Source organism: Bombina bombina, chromosome 3 (genome assembly GCF_027579735.1).
Source record: "Bombina bombina isolate aBomBom1 chromosome 3, aBomBom1.pri, whole genome shotgun sequence".
NCBI classification, from domain to species: domain Eukaryota; kingdom Metazoa; phylum Chordata; class Amphibia; order Anura; family Bombinatoridae; genus Bombina; species Bombina bombina.
Window position 1 is genome coordinate 446,839,828 of NC_069501.1, and position 21,611 is coordinate 446,861,438.

Here is a 21,611-nt window from a genome sequence, read left to right on the forward strand (position 1 = left end):
CCTAACTCTAAACCCCAAAACTTCTACTCACCCAACTTGACTCTGGTGGTGATCCACTTATTTCTTCGTGGCGTTGTTCCTCTGGGGCAGTTCTCTTCATCTTCATGGCAGCTGTCCTCTTTTTCCATCTTCCATCTTCTTCCATCTTCCATCCGATGCTTCTTTTCTTCTTATCTTCTTGATGACATCCTCTTCATGCAGTCACCGCTGCACACTAAAGCTTAAATGCAAGGTTCCTCCTTATATAGGCATGCCCTTGCATTTCTATTGGCTGATTTTTCAATTCTTAGTCCAATCAACCAATAGAAAAAGCTTTCAATCTATTGGTTGATTGGACTAAGAATCGATGACCGCATGAAGAGGACATCTGCAAGAAAAGAAGAAAAGAAGCATTGGATGGAAGATGGAAGAAGCTGGAAGATGGAGAAAGAGGATCACTGGCATGAAGATGAAAAGTACCACCCTGAAGAAAGAAGAGGAGTACTGTCGGAGTTAAGTTGGTCGAATAGAAACTTTGGGGTTTTTGGGATGTTATTTTTAGAACAGAACTTTAGGGCAATGCCCTACAAAAAATACATCCTTAAGGCAATCTTTTTTTAGGATATGTATTTTTTTGTTATTGGGCAAAATAGCTATGTTCATTTTAGGGCACTGCCCAACCAAATGCTATTTTCAAGACAATCTTTTTTTAGGATAGAGGGTTTTTTTTAGTGGGCAAAGGAGCTGAAACAACTTTAGGGCAATGCCCTAGCACATGCAACTTTTCATGGCAATTTTTAGAGCAGGTTTTTTGAGATAGGTTTCTGTTTTGGGGGGTGGGGGTTACTTTTTTGTAGAATGGGGTTGATTTTTTTTTTTTAGAAAAAGAGATAAGTTACTTTAGGGCAATGATCTACAAAAAGCCTTTCTAAGAGCTATTGTTATAGTAACTTTTAATGACCCCATAGTGTTCAAGTAATGTAGGGATAGTTTTTGGTGGGAGGTTATGACAGTATAGGGGTTAATAGGTTAGGAAGTTTGTTGCAGTGGGATATTGGTGGTATACGGGTTAAAGAGTTAGGAAATGTATTGTGGTTGACTACTGGTGGCATACAGGTTGATTGGTTAGTAAATGTATTGTGGTGGGATATTGGCGGTATAGGGGTTAATAGGTTAGGAAGTTTATTGTGGTGGACTATAGAAGTATAGCGTTAATAGGTTATAAAGTTTTTTGCGGTGGGTTACTGGTGGTTTAGGGGTTAATAAGTTAGAAAGTTTATTGCGGTGAGCTATTGGCGGTATAGGGGTTAAGTAGTGTAGGGTAAGTTTGCGGTGGTGGGTTATGTTAGTTTAGGGGTACATAGGTATATTTATTAGGATCAGTGCTATATATTTAAAAGGGATCCTTTTCATTTACATCACCAATCTCTGTGCCGATACTGCTTGGAATATTTCTCCAGCATAACCACCCATGTATAGTAAATAACCACCTATGTATAGTAAAATGACTTTCAGTAATGCTGCCTTTAAAAAGTAATGTCAGCACTTTTGAATGTTTCGCCGGCATTCTCTAAATCGAGTCGGATCCCTTTTGAACATATCGCCACCTTGCAGCACTTTTATACATCGAGGCCTGAGTCAGAATCCCACAATCATAAACTATCTTCAGTTGGAATAGTTAAATTGAAACTAATTTTGACCAGAAAAGGTCCTTCAGTGCTTTTAAAAAGCTTCTCACTCTCTATATAATCAAAGTAGAAATGCTTCACTAAAACGGCTCATTTCTGACCAATAGATTTGTTTCTCGTCTTTGTACATCTGTGGATATTTGTATTTAAAAAGAGTTGCATGTTAAAGTTATTTTTATTATTTCTATTTATGTTAAATACATTTACAAAATATATTGACTCCCCTTTGAGTTAATTTGAAAAGGTTAGGCATCCCAGATAGATTAGAACAAATCAACATAGATCATCTTTTATGATTTTGAAAATAATATTTTTTTTAAATAATAAATCAATTTAAGTTCCAGCATAATATTACCTTGACATTGATAAAAAAAAAATCTGCAGTTTCTAGAGTCCTGATTAGCGTTTTCTGATTGTTCAAAAATTGGAAGACAGACCAAGATAATAAGTATAGGGAAATTAAGACCAAACAAATGAGCATAGGATATATTGGGTACAATTTGTACATTAAGGATGGATTGCACCTGAATGACATGGGTGCAGGTGTGTTGGGGGAGAGGATGGTAGCACGCTTAGAGAATCTTTTAAACTAGGCAAAGGGGAGGGAGGGTCAGTCCAAGTATAATAGAACAGACTGATCAGTCTTTGAATATGTCACATAGAATATCTCAAGGAAGGAATGACAGAAGGATACACTTAGGAAATGTCACTTTAGAAAGGTTGGAGGAAAGTGCACCAAGTAGCAGCAGAAAGCACATGAAAATTAATTAAATGTATGAGAGAAAATGCAAGAAAGATGGTGGGTAAAAGAGGACTATGATATCAGCTGAAACGCTAGGATTTAACATTGGAACAAATAAAGGGGACTTTCATTTATGAAGTATAAAATACTTCATGCTAAAAGCTCCTTTATTTGTTTATAGTGTACCGCTCTGAGCTGCTAAGGCAGCCCATGGCAGCCCATAGCCATACGAAAAATCCTGCATTTTGCGGCGCCAAGCTGGATTTCATGCACGGCTATTGGCTAAGAGGTTGAAACGTCACCTCTCAGCCAAGTAGCGTTCTGCCATGGACTGCCTGAGCAGCTCAGTGCGGCAAATGCTGCAAACAAAATTTGTTCAAATGGTAAATCCTAGCATTTCACAAACGCTATAATTTACCATCACTTTAAGTGGAGGGCCATTTTTCACCAAAAACATAAATGAAAAAAAGTGCTGACAATAAATTAATAAATAAAAATATCTGGTTGTAATTGTGTCTACATTAAAAATGGCTCATCAGCAGCCATTAACATACTGATAATTATCAAAACGATATATTGTAATCACCTCCTATATTACACAAGTTGGAATTCACATTAATGAATAATACAACTACAATACCATAATTGAATGTAGCACTCATAAGTGATATCTATTAGTGAACTTGATCTTAAAGGAACATGAAACCCAGCATTCTTCTTTCATGATTCAGATAGAGCATGCAATTTCAAACAACTTTCTAATTTACTGCTGTTATCAAATGTCCTACCGAGGTATCTCTTCAACAAAGAATATCATGGGAGCGAAGCAAATTTGATAATAGAAGTAAATTGGTGATATTTTTAAAATTGTATGATCTGTCTGAATTGTAAAATACATTTTAAATCCATTTAAACTCATCATGGAAAAAAAATTATATATATATATATATATATATATATATATATATATATACAGTATATATATACCTACATAAACAATATTGTAACTTACGCAGGCATTCAGGTAAAGGCGGACTCCATTTGCTATCGAGTTGGCATGTTGTTTTACTGGATCCATTCATGTTGAAACCATCCTTACACCTGAGATAAACTATAGAATTTAATCTGTAGCGACCATCACGTCTTGGCCACATTTCTGAATTGGTGACATTTGGGTCTGGGCACCTCACAACTAAGAATAAAAGCCAAACGATAAATAATAAATATAAAAAGAAAAAAATGTGTCTGTGTACATGTAATTAAAGAAAAGTATGTAGCAGTGATTTAATACACATGTTTAGGGTATCACATAAAACTGTTGATATATACATTGCCTTTATTGTTATATGTACATTATATACAATATATTGCTGAAGTTTGCAAGTGGAGCACTAATTTATGGCATGTCCGTAAATGGGCAAATTTGCCCGTTTACAGGTACATGATAAATAACCAACTATTACAAGTGGCTGGTTATTGCTACCAAGAGCTTGCAGTAGCAATTACTGTAACTCTCTGACCTCAGGGTCATTTTAAAAAGGTACCACAATTACCCTCATAATTAAGTGTGCATATCCCTGTTAAAAATAAAAATTTCAGCATCTTTAATTTTGTTTAAAAATTACTGCATGAAGCAGTTATAAGGGGTTAAAGTGAGCGGGTGTGGGATGATAGAAAAAAAATGCACTGAAAAGTGCCTTTACATTGCGGTCTATAGGGACTGTGTGTTCTTAACAAATATATGTTATTGCTTATATACATATATATGAATGAGTTAATATATACACATATTAACACATACAAATATATGTATATAATAATAAACATATATTTCTCCTGTTAAGTGTAGTCAGTCCACGGGTCATCCATTACTTATGGGATTATAACTCCTCCCTAACAGGAAGTGCAAGAGGATCACCCAAGCAGAGCTGCTATATAGCTCCTCCCCTCTACGTCATACCCAGTCATTCTCTTGCACCTAACTAATAGATAGGACGTGTGAGAGGACTGTGGTTGTTAAACTTAGTTTTTATTTCTTCAATCAAAAGTTTGTTATTTTAAACAGCACCGGAGTGTGTTGTTTTTTCTCAGGCAGCATTAGAAGAAGAATCTACCTGAGTTTGTGTATGATCTTAGCGGACGTAACTAAGATCCATTTGCTGTTCTCGGCCATTCTGAGGAGCGAGGTAACTTCAGAACAGGGGACAGCGGGCAGGGTTCACCTGCAAGGAGGTATGTTGCAGTATATTATTTTCTAAGGAATGGAATTGACTGAGAAAATACTGCTAATACCGATGTAATGTAAGTGCAGCCTTAAATGCAGTAGTAGCAACTGGTATCAGGCTGATATGTATGTATGTTTACACTGAAGTATTTCTGGGGAATGGCACTTCACTAAGAAAATACTGTATACATAAAACTTATAGCCTATTCTGCAGTGAAAGCGACTAGCAGCAGGCTTTTTAATAACATTTCATAATTTTATATTTAAAACGTTTACTGGCATGTTAATCGTTTTTTCTCTGAGGTACTTGGTGAAAAATTTTATGGGCATTATTTTTCCACATGGCTGTTGTTTGTTTATGAATAAAATCAGTTTACTGAGCTTCCTCACTGTTGTATTATGAGTGGGAGGGGCCTATTTTGGCGCTTTATTGCGCAGTAGAAATTTAGTCACAGTCTTCCTTTTTCTCCCTGCATGATCCAGGACGTCTCTACAGAGCTCAGGGGTCTCCAAAACTAGTTTTGAGGGAGGTAATCACTCACAGCAGACCTGTGAGACTGTGCTTTGACTGTGATAAAAACGTTTATATTTTTAATTGTTATCCGTTTTTTGGTATTAAGGGGTTAATCATCCATTTGCTAGTGGGTGCAATCCTTTGCTAACTTAATGCATTTACTGTGAAAATTTGGTTGCTATAACTAATACGGTTCATTGTTATTTCAACTGTGACAGTTTTGTGTGCTTCTTAAAGGCACAGTAACGTTTTTTATATTGCTTGTAAATTTATTTGAAAAGTATTTTCCAAGCTTGCTAGTCTAATTGCTAGTTTGTTTAAACATGTCTGACACAGAGGAATCTCTTTGTGCAATATGTTCAAAGGCCAATGTGGAGCCCAATAGAAAATTGTGTACTAATTGCATTGATGCTACTTTAAGTAAAAGCCAATCTGTACATGTCAAGAAAATTTCACCAGACAACGAGGGGGAAGTTATGCCGACTAACTCTCCTCACGTGTCAGTACCTGCATCTCCCGCTCAGGAGGTGCGTGATATTGTGGCGCCAAGTACATCAGGGCGGCCCTTACAAATCACTTTGCAAGACATGGCTAATGTTATGACTGAAGTTTTATCTAAATTGCCAGAACTTAGGGGTAAACGCGACCACTCTGGGGTGAGAACAGAGTGCGCTGATAATAATAGGGCCATGTCTGATACTGCGTCACAATTTGCAGAACATGAAGACGGAGAGCTTCATTCTGTGGGTGACGGATCTGATCCAAATAAACTGGATTCAGACATTTCAAATTTTAAATTTAAGCTTGAGAACCTCCGTGTGTTACTAGGGGAGGTATTAGCGGCTCTGAATGATTGTAACACGGTTGCAATCCCAGAGAAAATATGTAGGCTGGATAAATATTTTGCGGTACCGACGTGTACTGACGTTTTTCCTATACCTAAAAGGCTTACAGAAATTGTTAACAAGGAGTGGGACAGACCCGGTGTGCCTTTCTCACCCCCTCCTATATTTAGGAAAATGTTTCCAATAGACGCCACCACACGGGACTTATGGCAGACGGTCCCTAAGGTGGAGGGAGCAGTTTCTACTTTGGCTAAGCGCACCACTATCCCGGTGGAGGATAGCTGTGCTTTTTCAGATCCAATGGATAAAAAGTTAGAGGGTTACCTTAAGAAAATGTTTGTTCAACAAGGTTTTATATTGCAACCCCTTGCATGCATTGCGCCTGTCATGGCTGCGGCTGCATTCTGGTTTGAGTCTCTGGAAGAGACCATTAGCTCAGCTACGTTGGATGAGATTACAGACAAGCTTAGAGTCCTTAAGCTAGCTAATTCATTTATTTCTGATGCCGTAGTACACTTAACTAAACTTACGGCTAAGAACTCCGGATTCGCCATTCAGGCGCGCAGAGCGCTGTGGCTTAAATCCTGGTCAGCCGATGTGACTTCTAAATCTAAATTACTTAACATACCTTTCAAAGGGCAGACATCATTCGGGCCCGGTTTGAAAGAAATTATCGCTGACATTACTGGAGGTAAGGGCCATGCCCTGCCTCAAGACAGAGCCAAACCAAGGGCTAGACAGTCTAATTTTCGTGCCTTTCGTAACTTCAAGGCAGGAGCAGCATCAACTTCCTCCGCTCCAAAACAGGAAGGAACTGTTGCTCGCTACAGACAGGGCTGGAAACCTAACCAGACCTGGAACAAGGGCAAGCAGGCCAGAAAACCTGCTGCTGCCCCTAAGACAGCATGAAGTGAGGGCCCCCAATCCGGAAACGGATCTAGTGGGGGGCAGACTTTCTCTCTTAGCCCAGGCTTGGGCAAGAGATGTCCAGGATCCCTGGGCGTTAGAGATCATATCTCAGGGATATCTTCTGGACTTCAAAGCTTCTCCTCCAAAAGGGAGATTTCATCTTTCAAGGTTGTCAGCAAACCAGATAAAGAAAGAGGCGTTTCTACGCTGTGTACAAGATCTTTTACTAATGGGAGTGATCCACCCGGTTCCGCGGTCGGAACACGGACAAGGGTTTTACTCAAATCTGTTTGTGGTTCCCAAGAAAGAAGGAACCTTCAGACCAATCTTGGATTTAAAGATCCTAAACAAATTCCTAAGAGTTCCATCATTCAAAATGGAAACTATTCGGACAATCTTACCCATGATCCAAAAGGGTCAGTACATGACCACAGTGGATTTAAAGGATGCCTACCTTCACATACCGATTCACAAAGATCATTACCGGTACCTAAGGTTTGCCTTCCTAGACAGGCATTACCAGTTTGTAGCTCTTCCCTTCGGGTTAGCTACTGCTCCAAGAATCTTTACAAAGGTTCTGGGTTCTCTTCTGGCGGTACTAAGACCGCGAGGAATATCGGTAGCTCCGTACCTAGACGACATTCTGATACAAGCGTCAAGTTTCCAAACTGCCAAGTCTCATACAGAGTTAGTACTGGCATTTCTAAGGTCACATGGGTGGAAGGTGAACGAAGAAAAGAGTTCTCTATTGCCACTTACAAGAGTTCCCTTCTTAGGGACTCTTATAGATTCTGTAGAAATGAAAATTTACCTGACAGAGGACAGGTTAACAAAACTCCTAAATGCTTGCCGTGTCCTTCATTCCATTCCACACCCGTCAGTGGCTCAATGCATGGAGGTAATCGGCTTAATGGTAGCGGCAATGGACATAGTACCCTTTGCACGCCTGCATCTAAGACCACTGCAATTGTGCATGCTAAGTCAGTGGAATGGGGATTACTCAGATTTGTCCCCTATGCTGAATCTGGATCAAGAGACCAGAAATTCTCTTCTATGGTGGCTCTCTCGGCCACATCTGTCCAAGGGGATGCCCTTCAGCAGACCAGATTGGACGATTGTAACAACAGACGCCAGCCTGCTAGGTTGGGGCGCTGTCTGGAATTCCCTGAAGACTCAGGGATCATGGACTCAGGAGGAGAGTCTCCTTCCCATAAACATTCTGGAATTAAGAGCAGTTTTCAATGCCCTTCTGGCTTGGCCTCAGTTAGCAACTCTGAGGTTCATCAGGTTTCAGTCGGACAACATCACGACTGTGGCTTACATCAACCATCAGGGAGGGACAAGGAGTTCCCTAGCGATGATGGAAGTCTCAAAGATAATTCACTGGGCAGAGTCTCACTCTTGCCACCTATCAGCGATCCACATCCCAGGCGTGGAGAACTGGGAGGCGGATTTTCTAAGTCGCCAGACTTTTCATCCGGGGGAGTGGGAACTTCATCCGGAGGTCTTTGCCCAAATACTTCGGCGTTGGGGCAAACCAGATCTGGATCTCATGGCGTCTCGCCAGAACGCCAAGCTTCCTTGTTACGGGTCCAGGTCCAGGGACCCGGGAGCGGTTCTGATAGATGCTCTGACAGCACCTTGGGCCTTCAACATGGCTTATGTGTTTCCACCCTTCCCGATGCTTCCTCGAGTGATTGCCAGGATCAAACAGGAGAGAGCATCGGTGATTCTAATAGCGCCTGCGTGGCCACGCAGGACCTGGTATGCAGATCTAGTGGACATGTCATCCTGTCCACCTTGGTCTCTGCCTCTGAGACAGGACCTTCTGATTCAGGGTCCTTTCAAACATCAAAATCTAATTTCTCTGAGGCTGACTGCATGGAGATTGAACGCTTGATTTTATCAAAGCGTGGATTTTCGGAGTCAGTAATTGATACCTTAATACAGGCGAGGAAACCTGTTACCAGGAAAATTTACCATAAAATATGGCGTAAATATTTGCATTGGTGCGAATCCAAGAGTTACTCATGGAGTAAGGTTAGGATTCCTAGGATATTGTCTTTTCTACAAGAAGGTTTAGAAAAGGGTTTATCTGCTAGTTCTTTAAAGGGACAGATCTCAGCTCTGTCCATCCTTTTGCACAAACGTCTGTCTTTTTGTCAGGCTTTGGCCAGGATTAAGCCTGTGTTTAAGACTGTTGCTCCCCCGTGGAGCTTAAACTTAGTTCTTAACGTTTTACAGGGTGTTCCGTTTGAACCCCTTCATTCCATTGATATCAAGCTGTTATCTTGGAAAGTTCTGTTTTTAATGGCTATTTCCTCGGCTCGAAGAGTCTCTGAATTATCGGCCTTACATTGTGATTCTCCTTATCTGATTTTTCATTCAGACAAGGTAGTTCTGCGTACTAAACCTGGGTTCTTACCTAAGGTAGTCACTAACAGGAATATCAATCAAGAGATTGTTGTTCCATCATTGTGCCCTAACCCTTCTTCAAAGAAGGAACGACTTCTGCACAATCTGGACGTCGTCCGTGCCCTGAAATTTTATTTACAGGCAACTAAAGATTTTCGCCAAACTTCTTCCCTGTTTGTCGTTTATTCTGGACAGAGGAGAGGTCAAAAAGCTTCTGCTACCTCTCTCTCTTTCTGGCTTCGTAGCATAATACGTTTAGCCTATGAGACTGCTGGACAGCAGCCTCCTGAAAGAATTACAGCTCATTCTACTAGAGCTGTGGCTTCCACTTGGGCCTTTAAGAATGAGGCCTCTGTTGAACAGATTTGCAAGGCTGCAACTTGGTCTTCGCTTCACACTTTTTCCAAATTTTACAAATTTGACACTTTTGCTTCTTCGGAGGCTGTTTTTGGGAGAAAGGTTCTTCAGGCAGTGGTTCCTTCCGTGTAAAGATCCTGCCTGTCCCTCCCGTCATCCGTGTACTTTTAGCTTTGGTATTGGTATCCCATAAGTAATGGATGACCCGTGGACTGACTACACTTAACAGGAGAAAACAAAATTTATGCTTACCTGATAAATTCCTTTCTCCTGTAGTGTAGTCAGTCCACGGCCCGCCCTGTTTTTTATGGCAGGTCTAAATTTTAAATTAAACTCCAGTCACCACTGCACCCTATAGTTTCTCCTTTCTCGTTTGGTTTCGGTCGAATGACTGGGTATGACGTAGAGGGGAGGAGCTATATAGCAGCTCTGCTTGGGTGATCCTCTTGCACTTCCTGTTAGGGAGGAGTTATAATCCCATAAGTAATGGATGACCCGTGGACTGACTACACTACAGGAGAAAGGAATTTATCAGGTAAGCATAAATTTTGTTATTTATATTTGCTGCCCATTACTGTGCGACTTACCCCTACGCTGTGCTCGTTCTCATGCTGTGTCTAACGGCATGAGAACGAGGCTCCCATTGGAGCCCACTGAAGCACACTCTCATGAGCGCAAAGCTTCCATGCAATGCAAACGCAAAGTTACATTCGCATTGCACCTAACTTGTAATATCAGCGTATATTTGCGTGCACTGGTATTACTAAGTAGAGTGCTATTTTGTGCTAAACTTGTAATCTAGCCCTAAATCTCTCTTCCTTCAGCACCTCACCTCTACTTAAAAGTCAGACAGAAAATGTTCTTTATTCTTTACAAAATAGGCAGCTTTCCTATTGTTAGTTACCTTTATTAACAGAGGGTAGGGCTTCTACATAGCAACAAGGCCCATAAAAGAGCCTAGCCCACAAGGCATTGGCTCTGTATGCCTTATGGCCAGTCCAAGTCTGGGCATTGTTACAAAGGACCAGATGATCTAAAGTTCTCCTCTCTGGTGAGATTATCTAAGTCTTCTCAACTCTGAGAGATCACTGAAAGAATTTTAGAACTGCACATTTTAGATTGAGGGCTGTTTATTTAACATGTAGGATTTTAGATGTGAACGTCGGAATACATACATTACAATATAATGGCCAAAACAAGTCCCAAAGATTTTGTGATTTCTCTCCATACTAGCGAGGTTTTGATCCCCCAACCATAGGTGTTGCTTGCCTATAAATGTGTGTTTATAAGCTTAAAAAGATTGTAAATCCTAGCGTTTGTGAAATGATTTGATTTACCATTGGAACAAATAAAGGGGACTTTCATTCATGAAGTATAAAATACTTCATGCTGAAAGTTCCTTTATTTGTTTGAAGAGTTCACAGCACTGAGCTGCTCAAGCAGCCCACGGCAAAATGCTATTTTGCTGTGAGGTGATGTTTCCACCTCTTAGCAAATAGCTTTGCATTCCAACTGGCTATTGGCTAAGAGGTGGAAACGTCAACTCTCAGCAAAATAGCATTCTGCCATGAGCTGCCTGAGCTTCAAACAAATAAAGGAACTTTCAGCATGAAGTACTTTATACTTCATGACTGAAAGTCCCCTTTATTTGTTTCAATGGTAAATCCTAGCGTTTCACAGACGCTAGGATTTACAATCACTTTAACATGGCTGGTGAGACAAATAACAGCAGCTTATGGGGGGTAGTTATCAAGCCGTCTACTTTACCTGCCTTCGTCGGTTCAATAAGCCTGCCTAAGCTCGCCTACCATCGCCGCCGCGGACCTGCAAAATTTCGCCTAAGTTATCAATAAAGCTGTCAAAAAGCCGCGCACCAAGTACGGGGCGATGAGCAGCGGACTGTGAGAGTTATCACTCATCCAATCTCGCTGCTCTTTGGCTTTTTCACAGCTTTATTGCTAGCCTGTCACTAAGCACCCACACTAACTACACTGTTCTACCCCCTATACCGGCGCCCCCGGAGCCCCCCGCAACTCAATAAAGTTATTAACCCCTAAACCGCCGCTCCTAGACCCCGCCGCAACTCTTATAAATGTATTAACCCCAAAACCGCCGCTCCCGGACACCGCCGCCACCTACATTATACCTAGTAACCCCTATCCTGCCCCCCCTATACCGCCGCAACCTATAATAAAGTTATTAACCCCTATCCTGCTGATCCCGGACCTCGCCGCAACTAAATAAATAGTTTAACCCCTAAACCGCCGCTCCCGGAGCCCACTGCAAGCTATAATATATATGTTAACCCCTAAACCGCCGCTCCCGGACCCCGCCGCAACCTATATTAAACTTATTAACCCCTAATCTGCCCCCCCTACACCGTCGCCACCTATAATAAATTTATTAACCCCAATCCTGCCCCCCCCACACCGCCGCCACTGTAATAAAATTATTAACCCCTAAACCTAAGTCTAACCCTAACACCCCCCAACTTAAATATTAATTAAATAAATCTAAATAATATTTCTCTTATTAACTAAGTTAATCCTATTTAAAACTAAATACTTACCTTTAAAATAAACCCTAATATAGCTACAATATAAATAATAATTATATTGTAACTATCTTAGGATTTATTTTGATTTTACAGGCAAATTTCAATTTATTTTAACTAGGTACAATAGCTATTAAATAGTTATTAACTATTTAATAGCTACCTAGCTAAAATAAAGAGAAATTAACCTGTAAAATAAAAACTAACCTAAGTTACAATTACACCTAACACTAAACTATACTTTAATAAATTATTTATATTTAAAACTAAATACTTACCTGTAAAATAAACCCTAAGATAGCTACAATATAATTAATAATTACATTGTAGCTATTTTAGGATTTAAATTTATTTTACAGGTAACTTTGTATTTATTTTAGCTAGTTAGAATAGTTATTAAATAGTTATTAACTATTTAATAACTACCTAGCTAAAAGAAATACAAAATTACCTGTAAAATAAATCCTAACTTAAGTTACAATTAAACCTAACACTACACTATCATTAAATTAATTAAATAAATTAACTACAAATAACTAAAACTAAATACAATTACATAAACTAACTAAAGTACAAAAAATAAAAAAAGCTAAGTTACAAAAAATCCCCTTTATTTGTTTCAATGGTAAATCCTAGCGTTTCACAGACGCTAGGATTTACAATCACTTTAACATGGCTGGTGAGACAAATAACAGCAGCTTATGGGGGGTAGTTATCAAGCTGTCTACTTTACCTGCCTTCGTCGGTTCAATAAGCCCGCCTAAGCTCGCCTACCATCGCCGCCGCGGACCTGCAAAATTTTGCCTAAGTTATCAATAAAGCTGTCAAAAAGCCGCGTACCAAGTACGGGGCGATGAGCAGCGGACTGTGAGAGTTATCACTCATCCGATCTCGCTGCTCTTCGGCTTTTTCACAGCTTTATTAGTAGCCTGTCACTAAGCACCCACACTAACTACACTGTTCTACCCCCTATACCGGCGCCCCCGGAGACCCCCGCAACTCAATAAAGTTATTAACCCCTAAACCGCCGCTCCTAGACCCCGCCGCAACTCTTATAAATGTATTAACCCCAAAACCGCCGCTCCTGGACCCCGCCGCCACCTACATTATACCTAGTAACCCCTATCCTGCCCCCCCTATACCGCCGCAACCTATAATAAAGTTATTAACCCCTATCCTGCTGATCCCGGACCTCGCCGCAACTAAATAAATAGTTTAACCCCTAAACCGCCGCTCCCGGAGCCCACCGCAAGCTATAATATATATGTTAACCCCTAAACCGCCGCTCTCGGACCCCGCCGCAACCTATATTAAACTTATTAACCCCTAATCTGCCCCCCCTACACCGTCGCCACCTATAATAAATTTATTAACCCCAATCCTGCCCCCCCACACCGCCGCCACTGTAATAAAATTATTAACCCCTAAACCTAAGTCTAACCCTAACCCTAACACCCCCTAACTTAAATATTAATTAAATAAATCTAAATAATATTTCTCTTATTAACTAAGTTAATCCTATTTAAAACTAAATACCTTTAAAATAAACCCTAATATAGCTACAATATAAATAATAATTATATTGTAGCTATCTTAGGATTTACAGGCAAATTTCAATTTATTTTAACTAGGTACAATAGCTATTAAATAGTTATTAACTATTTAATAGCTACCTAGGCAAAATAAAGAGAAATTAACCTGTAAAATAAAAACTAACCTAAGTCACAATTACACCTAACACTACACTATACTTTAATAAATTATTTCTATTTAAAACTAAATACTTACCTGTAAAATAAACCCTAAGATAGCTACAATATAATTAATAATTACATTGTAGCTATTTTAGGATTTAAATTTATTTTACAGGTAACTTTGTATTTATTTTAGCTAGTTAGAATAGTTATTAAATAGTTATTAACTATTTAATAACTACCTAGCTAAAATAAATACAAAATTACCTGTAAAATAAATCCTAACCTAAGTTACAATTAAACCTAACACTACACTATCATTAAATTAATTAAATAAATTAACTACAAATAACTACAATTAAATACAATTACATAAACTAACTAAAGTACAAAAAATAAAAAAAGCTAAGTTACAAAAAATAAAAAAAATAAGTTACAAACATTTCAAAAATATTACAACAATTTTAAGCTACTTACACCTAATCTAAGCCCCCTAATAAAATAACAAAGCCCCCAAAATAAAAAAAAATGCCCTACCCTATTCTAAATTAAAAAGTTCAAAGCTCTTTTACCTTACCAGCCCTTAAAAGGGCCTTTTGCGGGGCATGCCCCAAAGAATTCTGCTCTTTTGCCTGTAAAAGAAAAATACAACCCCCCCAACACTAAAACCCACCACCCACATACCCCTAATCTAACCCAAACCCCCCTTAAAAAAACCTAACACTACCCCCCTGAAGATCATCCTACCTTGAGTTGTCTTCAGCCAGCCGACCATCGATGGAACTGAAGAGGAGATCCGGAGCGGCAGAAGTCATCATCCAAGGGGCGCTGAAGAAATCTTCCATCCGATGAAGTCATCATCCAGGCGGCGCTGAAGAAGTCTTCCATCCGGGCGATGTCATCTTCCAAGCGGCATCTTCAATCTTCATCCATCCAGAGCGGAGCGGAGCGGAGCCATCTTCAGTCGAGCCGACGCGGAGCCATCCTCTTCTTCCCGATGACAACCGACGAATGGATATTCCTTTAAGGGACGTCATCCAAGATGGCGTTCCTTCAATTCCGATTGGCTGATAGGATTCTATCAGCCAATCGGAATTAAGGTAGGAAAAATCTGATTGGCTGATTGAATCAGCCAATCAGATTGAAGTTCAATCCGATTGGCTGATCCAATCAGCCAATCTGATTGAGATCGCATTCTATTGGCTTTTCCGATCAGCCAATAGAATGCGAGCTCAATCTGATTGGCTGATTGGATCAGCCAATCGGATTGAGCTTCAATCTGATTGGCTGATTCAATCAGCCAATCAGATTTTTCCTACCTTAATTCCGATTGGCTGATAGAATCCTACCAGCCAATCGGAATTTAAGGGATGCCATCTTGGATGACTTCCCTTAAAGGAATATCCATTCATCGGGAAGAAGAGGATGGCTCCGCGTCGGCTCGTCTGAAGATGGCTCCGCTACGCTCCGCTCTGGATGGATGAAGATTGAAGACGCCGCTTGGAAGATGACATCGCCCGGATGGAAGACTTCTTCAGTGCCGCCTGGATGATGACTTCTGCCACTCCGGATCTACTCTTCGGTTCCATCGATGGTCGGCTGGCTGAAGACAACTCAAGGTAGGATTATCTTCAGGGGGGTAGTGTTAGGTTTTTTTAAGGGGGGTTTGGGTTAGATTAGGGGTATGTGGGTGGTGGGTTTTAATGTTGGTGGGGTTGTATTTTTCTTTTACAGGCAAAAGAGCAGAATTCTTTGGGGCATGCCCCGCAAAAGGCCCTTTTAAGGGCTGGTAAGGTTAAAGAGCTTTGAACTTTTTAATTTAGAATAGGGTAGGGCATTTTTTTCATTTTGGGGGGCTTTGTTATTTTATTAGGGGGCTTAGATTAGGTGTAAGTAGCTTAAAATTGTTGTAATATTTTTGAAATGTTTGTAACTTATTTTTTTTATTTTTTGTAACTTAGCTTTTTTATTTTTTGTACTTTAGTTAGTTTATGTAATTGTATTTAATTGTAGTTATTTGTAGTTAATTTATTTAATTAATTTAATTATAGTGTAGTGTTAGGTTTAATTGTAACTTAGGTTAGGATTTATTTTACAGGTAATTTTGTATTTCTTTTAGCTAGGTAGTTATTAAATAGTTAATAACTATTTAATAACTATTGTACCTAGTTAAAATAAATACAAAGTTACCTGTAAAATAAATATAAATCCTAAAATAGCTACAATATAATTATTTTACAGGTAAGTATTTAGTTTTAAATAGAAATAATGTATTAAAGTATAGTGTAGTGTTAGGTGTAATTGTAACTTAGGTTAGTTTTTATTTTACAGGTTAATTTCTCTTTATTTTAGCTAGGTAGCTATTAAATAGTTAATAACTATTTAATAACTATTGTACCTAGTTAAAATAAATTGAAAGTTACCTGCAAAATAAATATAAATCCTAAGATAGCTACAATATAATTATTATTTATATTGTAGCTATATTAGGGTTTATTTTAAAGGTAAGTATTTAGCTTTAAATAGGAATAATTTATTTAATAAGAGTTAATTAATTTCGTTAGATTCGTTAGATTAAAATTATATTTAAGTTAGGGGGGTGTTAGTGTTAGGGTTAGACTTAGCTTTAGGGGTTAATACATTTATTAGAATAGCGGTGAGCTCCAGTCGGCAGATTAGGGGTTAATGTTTGAAGTTAGGTGTCGGCGATGTTAGGGAGGGCAGATTAGGGGTTAATACTATTTATTATAGGGTTAGTGAGGCGGATTAGGGGTTAATAACTTTATTATAATAGCGGTGTGGTCCGGTCGGCAGATTAGGGGTTAATAAGTGTAGGCAGGTGGAGGCGACGTTGTGGGGGGCAGATTAGGGGTTAATAAATATAATATAGGGGTCGGCGGTGTTAGGGACAGCAGATTAGGGGTACATAGGGAAAATGTAAGTAGCGGCGGTTTACGGAGCGGCAGATTAGGGGTTAATAATAATATGCAGGGGTCAGCGATAGCGGGGGCGGCAGATTAGGGGTTAATAAGTGTAAGGTTAGGGGTGTTTAGACTCGGGGTACATGTTAGAGTGTTAGGTGCAGACGTAGGAAGTGTTTCCCCATAGCAAACAATGGGGCTGCGTTAGGAGCTGAACGCGGCTTTTTTGCAGGTGTTAGGTTTTTTTTCAGCTCAAACAGCCCCATTGTTTCCTATGGGGGAATCGTGCACGGGCACGTTTTTGAAGCTGGCCGCTTGCGTAAGCAACTCTGGTATCGAGAGTTGAAGTTGCGTTAAATATGCTCTACGCTCCTTTTTTGGAGCCTAACGCAGCCATTCTGTGGACTCTCAATACCAGAGTTATTTAAAAGGTGCGGCCAGAAAAAAGCCAGTGTTAGCTTTTCGGGTCGTTACCGACAAAACTCTAAATCTAGCCGTTAGTTAATAAGAGAAATATTAGTTAGATTTATTTTATATTTAAGTTAGGGGGGTGTTAGGGTTAGGGTTAGACTTAGGTTTAGGGGTTAATAATTTTATTACAGTGGCAGCGGTGTAGTGGGGGGCAGGATAGGGGTTAATAAATGTATTATAGGTGGGGACAGTGTAGGGGGGCAGATTAGGGGTTAATAAGTTTAATATAGGTTGCGGCGGGGTCCGGGAGCGGCGGTTTAGGGGTTAAACTATTTATTTAGTTGCGGCGAGGTCCGGGATCGGCAGGATAGGGGTTATTAACTTTATTATAGGTGGCAACGGTATAGGGGGGGCAGGATAGGGGTTAATAGGTATCATGTAGGTGGCGGCAGGGTCTGGGAGCGGCGGTTTAGGGGTTAATACATATATTATAGTTGCGGCGGGGACCAGGAGCGGCGGTTTAGGGGTTAACATATTTAGTATAGCTTGTGGTGGGCTCCGGGAGCGGCGGTTTAGGGGGTAATAACTTTATTTAGTTGCGGCGGTGTAGGGGGGGACAGATTAGGGGTGTTTAGACTCGGGGTACATGTTAGGGTGTTAGGTGTAGACAGCTCCCATAGGAATCAATGGGATGTCTGGCAGCAGCGAACATGAACTTTCGCTATGGTCAGACTCCCATTGATTCCTATGGGATCCGCCGCCTCCAGGGCCGGAAAAGTGCCGAGCGTACCTGCTAGTTTTTTGATAACTAGCAAAAGTAGTCAGATTGTGCCGCACTTGTGTGTGGAATATCTGGAGTGATGTAAGAATCGATCTGTGTCGGACTGAGTCCGGCAGATCGAAGCTTACGTCACAAAATTCTACTTTTGCCGGTATCTAGGGCTTGATAACTAAGGTGAATCAGCCTCGCCACAAATACGCTGCGGAATTCCAGCGTATTTGAGGTTGACGGCTTGATAACTACCCCCCTATGTGCGTAGTTGGCAATCATCTGTATGGTTATGTTTAGCTCAGCAGCAGCAGTGGGGGTTTTAAAGCCAAGCACAAGTGTACATATGAACCAACTTTATAGAGCATTGTTATTATTACACTATTTGGTCCTGTTAAATAAACAGTTGATGAATTTAAGCAAAGTAGAGCAAGTGGTTGTTTATCACAACTGCTTAACAAAACATTATGCCTAAAGCTGAAACTATAGCTATAGTAAAATCAGTATTTACTTTAAAATATGGGAGATAGCCTTTAAGATCACAAATAAAATCCATGTTGGCAAAGTTGCTTTGGAAGCTGACTGGCCTATTCTGAAACCTAAATGTTAAGCAAAAGCATAACTAGTCTACCCTGGGGCCAGCGAATCATGTCCGCCTGACATCGCTAAATGCCGACAGCATACGCATTTATGTCGGCATTTATCATTGCACAAGCATTTGTTGTGAAATGCTTGTGCAATGCTGCCCCCCGCACATTCGCGGCCACTAGCAGAGGGTGTCAATCACCCTGATCATATCTAATCAGGATGATTGCAGTCCGCCACCTCAGTGGTGACGGATGAGTTAAGGCATCCGCTGCTTGATAAATCTACCCCCATATGCTAAGAAATGTTCAAATAATAGTTAAAGGGACATGAAACCCCAAAATTTTCTTTCATGATTAAGACAGAGGGGCCTATCTATCAAGCTCTGAATGGAGCCTGGCGCCCCGTGTTTCTGGTGAGCCTGCAGACTCGCCAGAAACAGCAGTTATGAAGCAGCGGTCTAAAGACCGCTTCTCCATAACCTGTCCACCTGCTCTTAACAGGCAGACAGACATCGCCGGAATTCAACCCAATCGAGTACGACACCCCCCTGCTGTTGGCCGATTGCCCGTGAGTCTGCAGGGGGCGACGTTGCACCAGCAGCGCTTGTGAGCTGCTGGTGCAATGCTGAAAATGGAGAGTGTATTGCTCTCTGCATTCAGCGAGGTCTTGTGGACCTGATCCGCACTGTCGGATCAGGTCCGCAAGACGTATGATAAATAGGCCTCAGAGAATACAATTTTCCAATTTACGTCTATTATCTAATTTACTTCATTCTCTTAGTATCCTTTGTTGTAAAAGCAGCATTACACTACTGGTAGTTAGTTAACGCAGTGGGAGAGCCAATAGCATGAAGCATGTATGTGCAGCAACCAATCAGCAGCTTCTGAGTATACCAATGTATCATTTTTAACAAAGGTTAGCACTGCAGAATCTGTTGGCGCTCTACAAATACCTGATAATAATAACAATAATAATAATAATAAAGAATACCAAGAGAACAAAACAAATAAGACAATAGAAATAAATTGGAAAGTTGTTAAAAATCAAATACTCTATCTGAATCATGGGAGAAAAAATTTCGGTTTCATGTCCCTTTAAGAGCTCTAACTTTTTCAAATATTCTTTAACCTGGTAGAAAATTAGACAAAAAGAAACACAATAAGGAACATAATCTTTAAATATTAAGAATAAATAAAAAAATTAAAAAAATTGTAAAGAATAAGTACAAATTGAGAAATTTTAAAAGAAAACAAGAACCAATTGCAATGCCCATGATATTATGTGGCTGGAAATCAGCAGAAATTCTTCCAGTACCTGAATAAAATATAAATACATGAGGGTGAATTGCAATATTCTACAAAAACAAAATTGACTTCAGATATCTTTTGAAAATGTGTATCAGCTCCAGAATTTGCAAAGCGGATAGAGAATCTTAAGGGAAATTATTTCCCTTGCACCATCCAAAAATACCTTAAAGGGACATGAAACCCACAAATTTTATTTCATGATTCAGATAGAGAATATCATTTTAAACAACTTTCTAATTTACTTCTTATTCTCTTGGTATCATTTGTTGAAGGAGCAGCAATGCACTACTGGTTTCTAACTGAACACATGGGTGAGCCAATAACAATTGTTATATATCTGCAGCCACCAATTAGCAGCTAGAACCAAGGTTCTTTGCTGCTCCTGAGTTTACCTAGATAAACCTTTCAGCAAAGGATAACAAGTGGAGGAAGCAAATTAAATAATAGAAGTAAATTGGAAAGTTGTTTAAAATTGTATGCTCTATCTGAATCATGAAAGAAAATGTTTGGGTTTCATGTTTCTTTAAGCATCTTACCTTATGTTATCACAGCTGGATAAAAAACACTATGAGGCCTATTTAACAAATGTCTGTCGGACCTGATCCGACAGTGCGGATCAGGTCCGACAGACATCGCTGAATGCGCTCTCCGTATTCAGCATTGCACCAACAGCTCACAAGAGCTGCTGTGTAACACCGCCCCCTGCTGACTAGCGGCCAATAGGCCGCCAGCAGGGAGGTGTCAATCAACTCAATCGTATTTGATCGGGTTGGATTCCGGCGATTGCTGTCCGCCGGCTCAGAGCAGACGGACAGGGTTATGCAGCAGCGGTCTTTAGATCGCTGCTTCATAACTGCTGTTTCTGGCAAGTCTTCAGACTCGCCAGAAACACAGGCCCTCAAGCTCCATACGGAGCTTGATAAATGGGCCTCTATGGCCCCAATGAGCTAACAGTCGCTAGATCAGACGTGTTTTTTCACACCGACCCTTGCAAGGACTGAATTATCATTAAAAAGGGACAGTCCCTGTGAGTGGCGAGATGTCTCCTACTAAAAGTAATTGAGCTCGCTTGAAAGGGACACATTGCTAAGCAGGGGGCGCATTTTAAAAATTAAATCCTGCATCCAATATAAATCACATTACGCTGCTTATATTTGTATGCGTGTGGTTTTCTATTAGGGTTTTAAGTATTTTAAGTGTTTTTAGAAAAGCTCACTTTTAGTTTGCGAAAAAAAACTGAGAGATCTGTAGTGTGAAAATCTTTACAGAATTAAACTGGGACTAGAGAGACTATTTCATATACGCTCATGGAATGCTCATGCTCAGCCCATTTTATGAAAAAAACAACAATTACTCTTTGTATTTTGTGCTTAAAAGTACAGATTTCTAAGGGATTTTTTTCACATCCAGTGTACTTAAATTGCGATATACATAGTGCATATTTAATAGTATTTATTCCTGTGTAATTTATATACAAATTTCAGAATCAAGGACTTAAGGACCGATGATATAAAAGCTCTCTGGGCTGGCAAGATTATTAAAGAATGCTCGCTAGTGCTTCTATTTACCTGGTGGAATTATCTAAAGCCACTTTTTACCCTGAAAACAGGGTGTCTCGCTTAGGGGCATATTCTGCATATTTATATGGGAAGGAGATGCATACATTACAAAAGTGCACAATGAAATTTGTAATT

At 40.0% G+C, this 21,611-nt stretch overlaps 1 protein-coding gene across 1 annotated transcript in view; it reads right to left on the reverse strand.

Moving 5' to 3' along the window:
• LOC128651692 (C4b-binding protein alpha chain) overlaps positions 1–21,611 on the reverse strand; it is a 239,370-nt gene that overhangs the window by 67,305 nt on the left and 150,454 nt on the right. Inside the window, exon 9 of the mRNA XM_053704679.1 lies at positions 3,422–3,601. Coding sequence (XP_053560654.1) covers positions 3,422–3,601 — 180 coding nt within the window. The remainder of the gene's footprint in view (positions 1–3,421; positions 3,602–21,611) is intronic.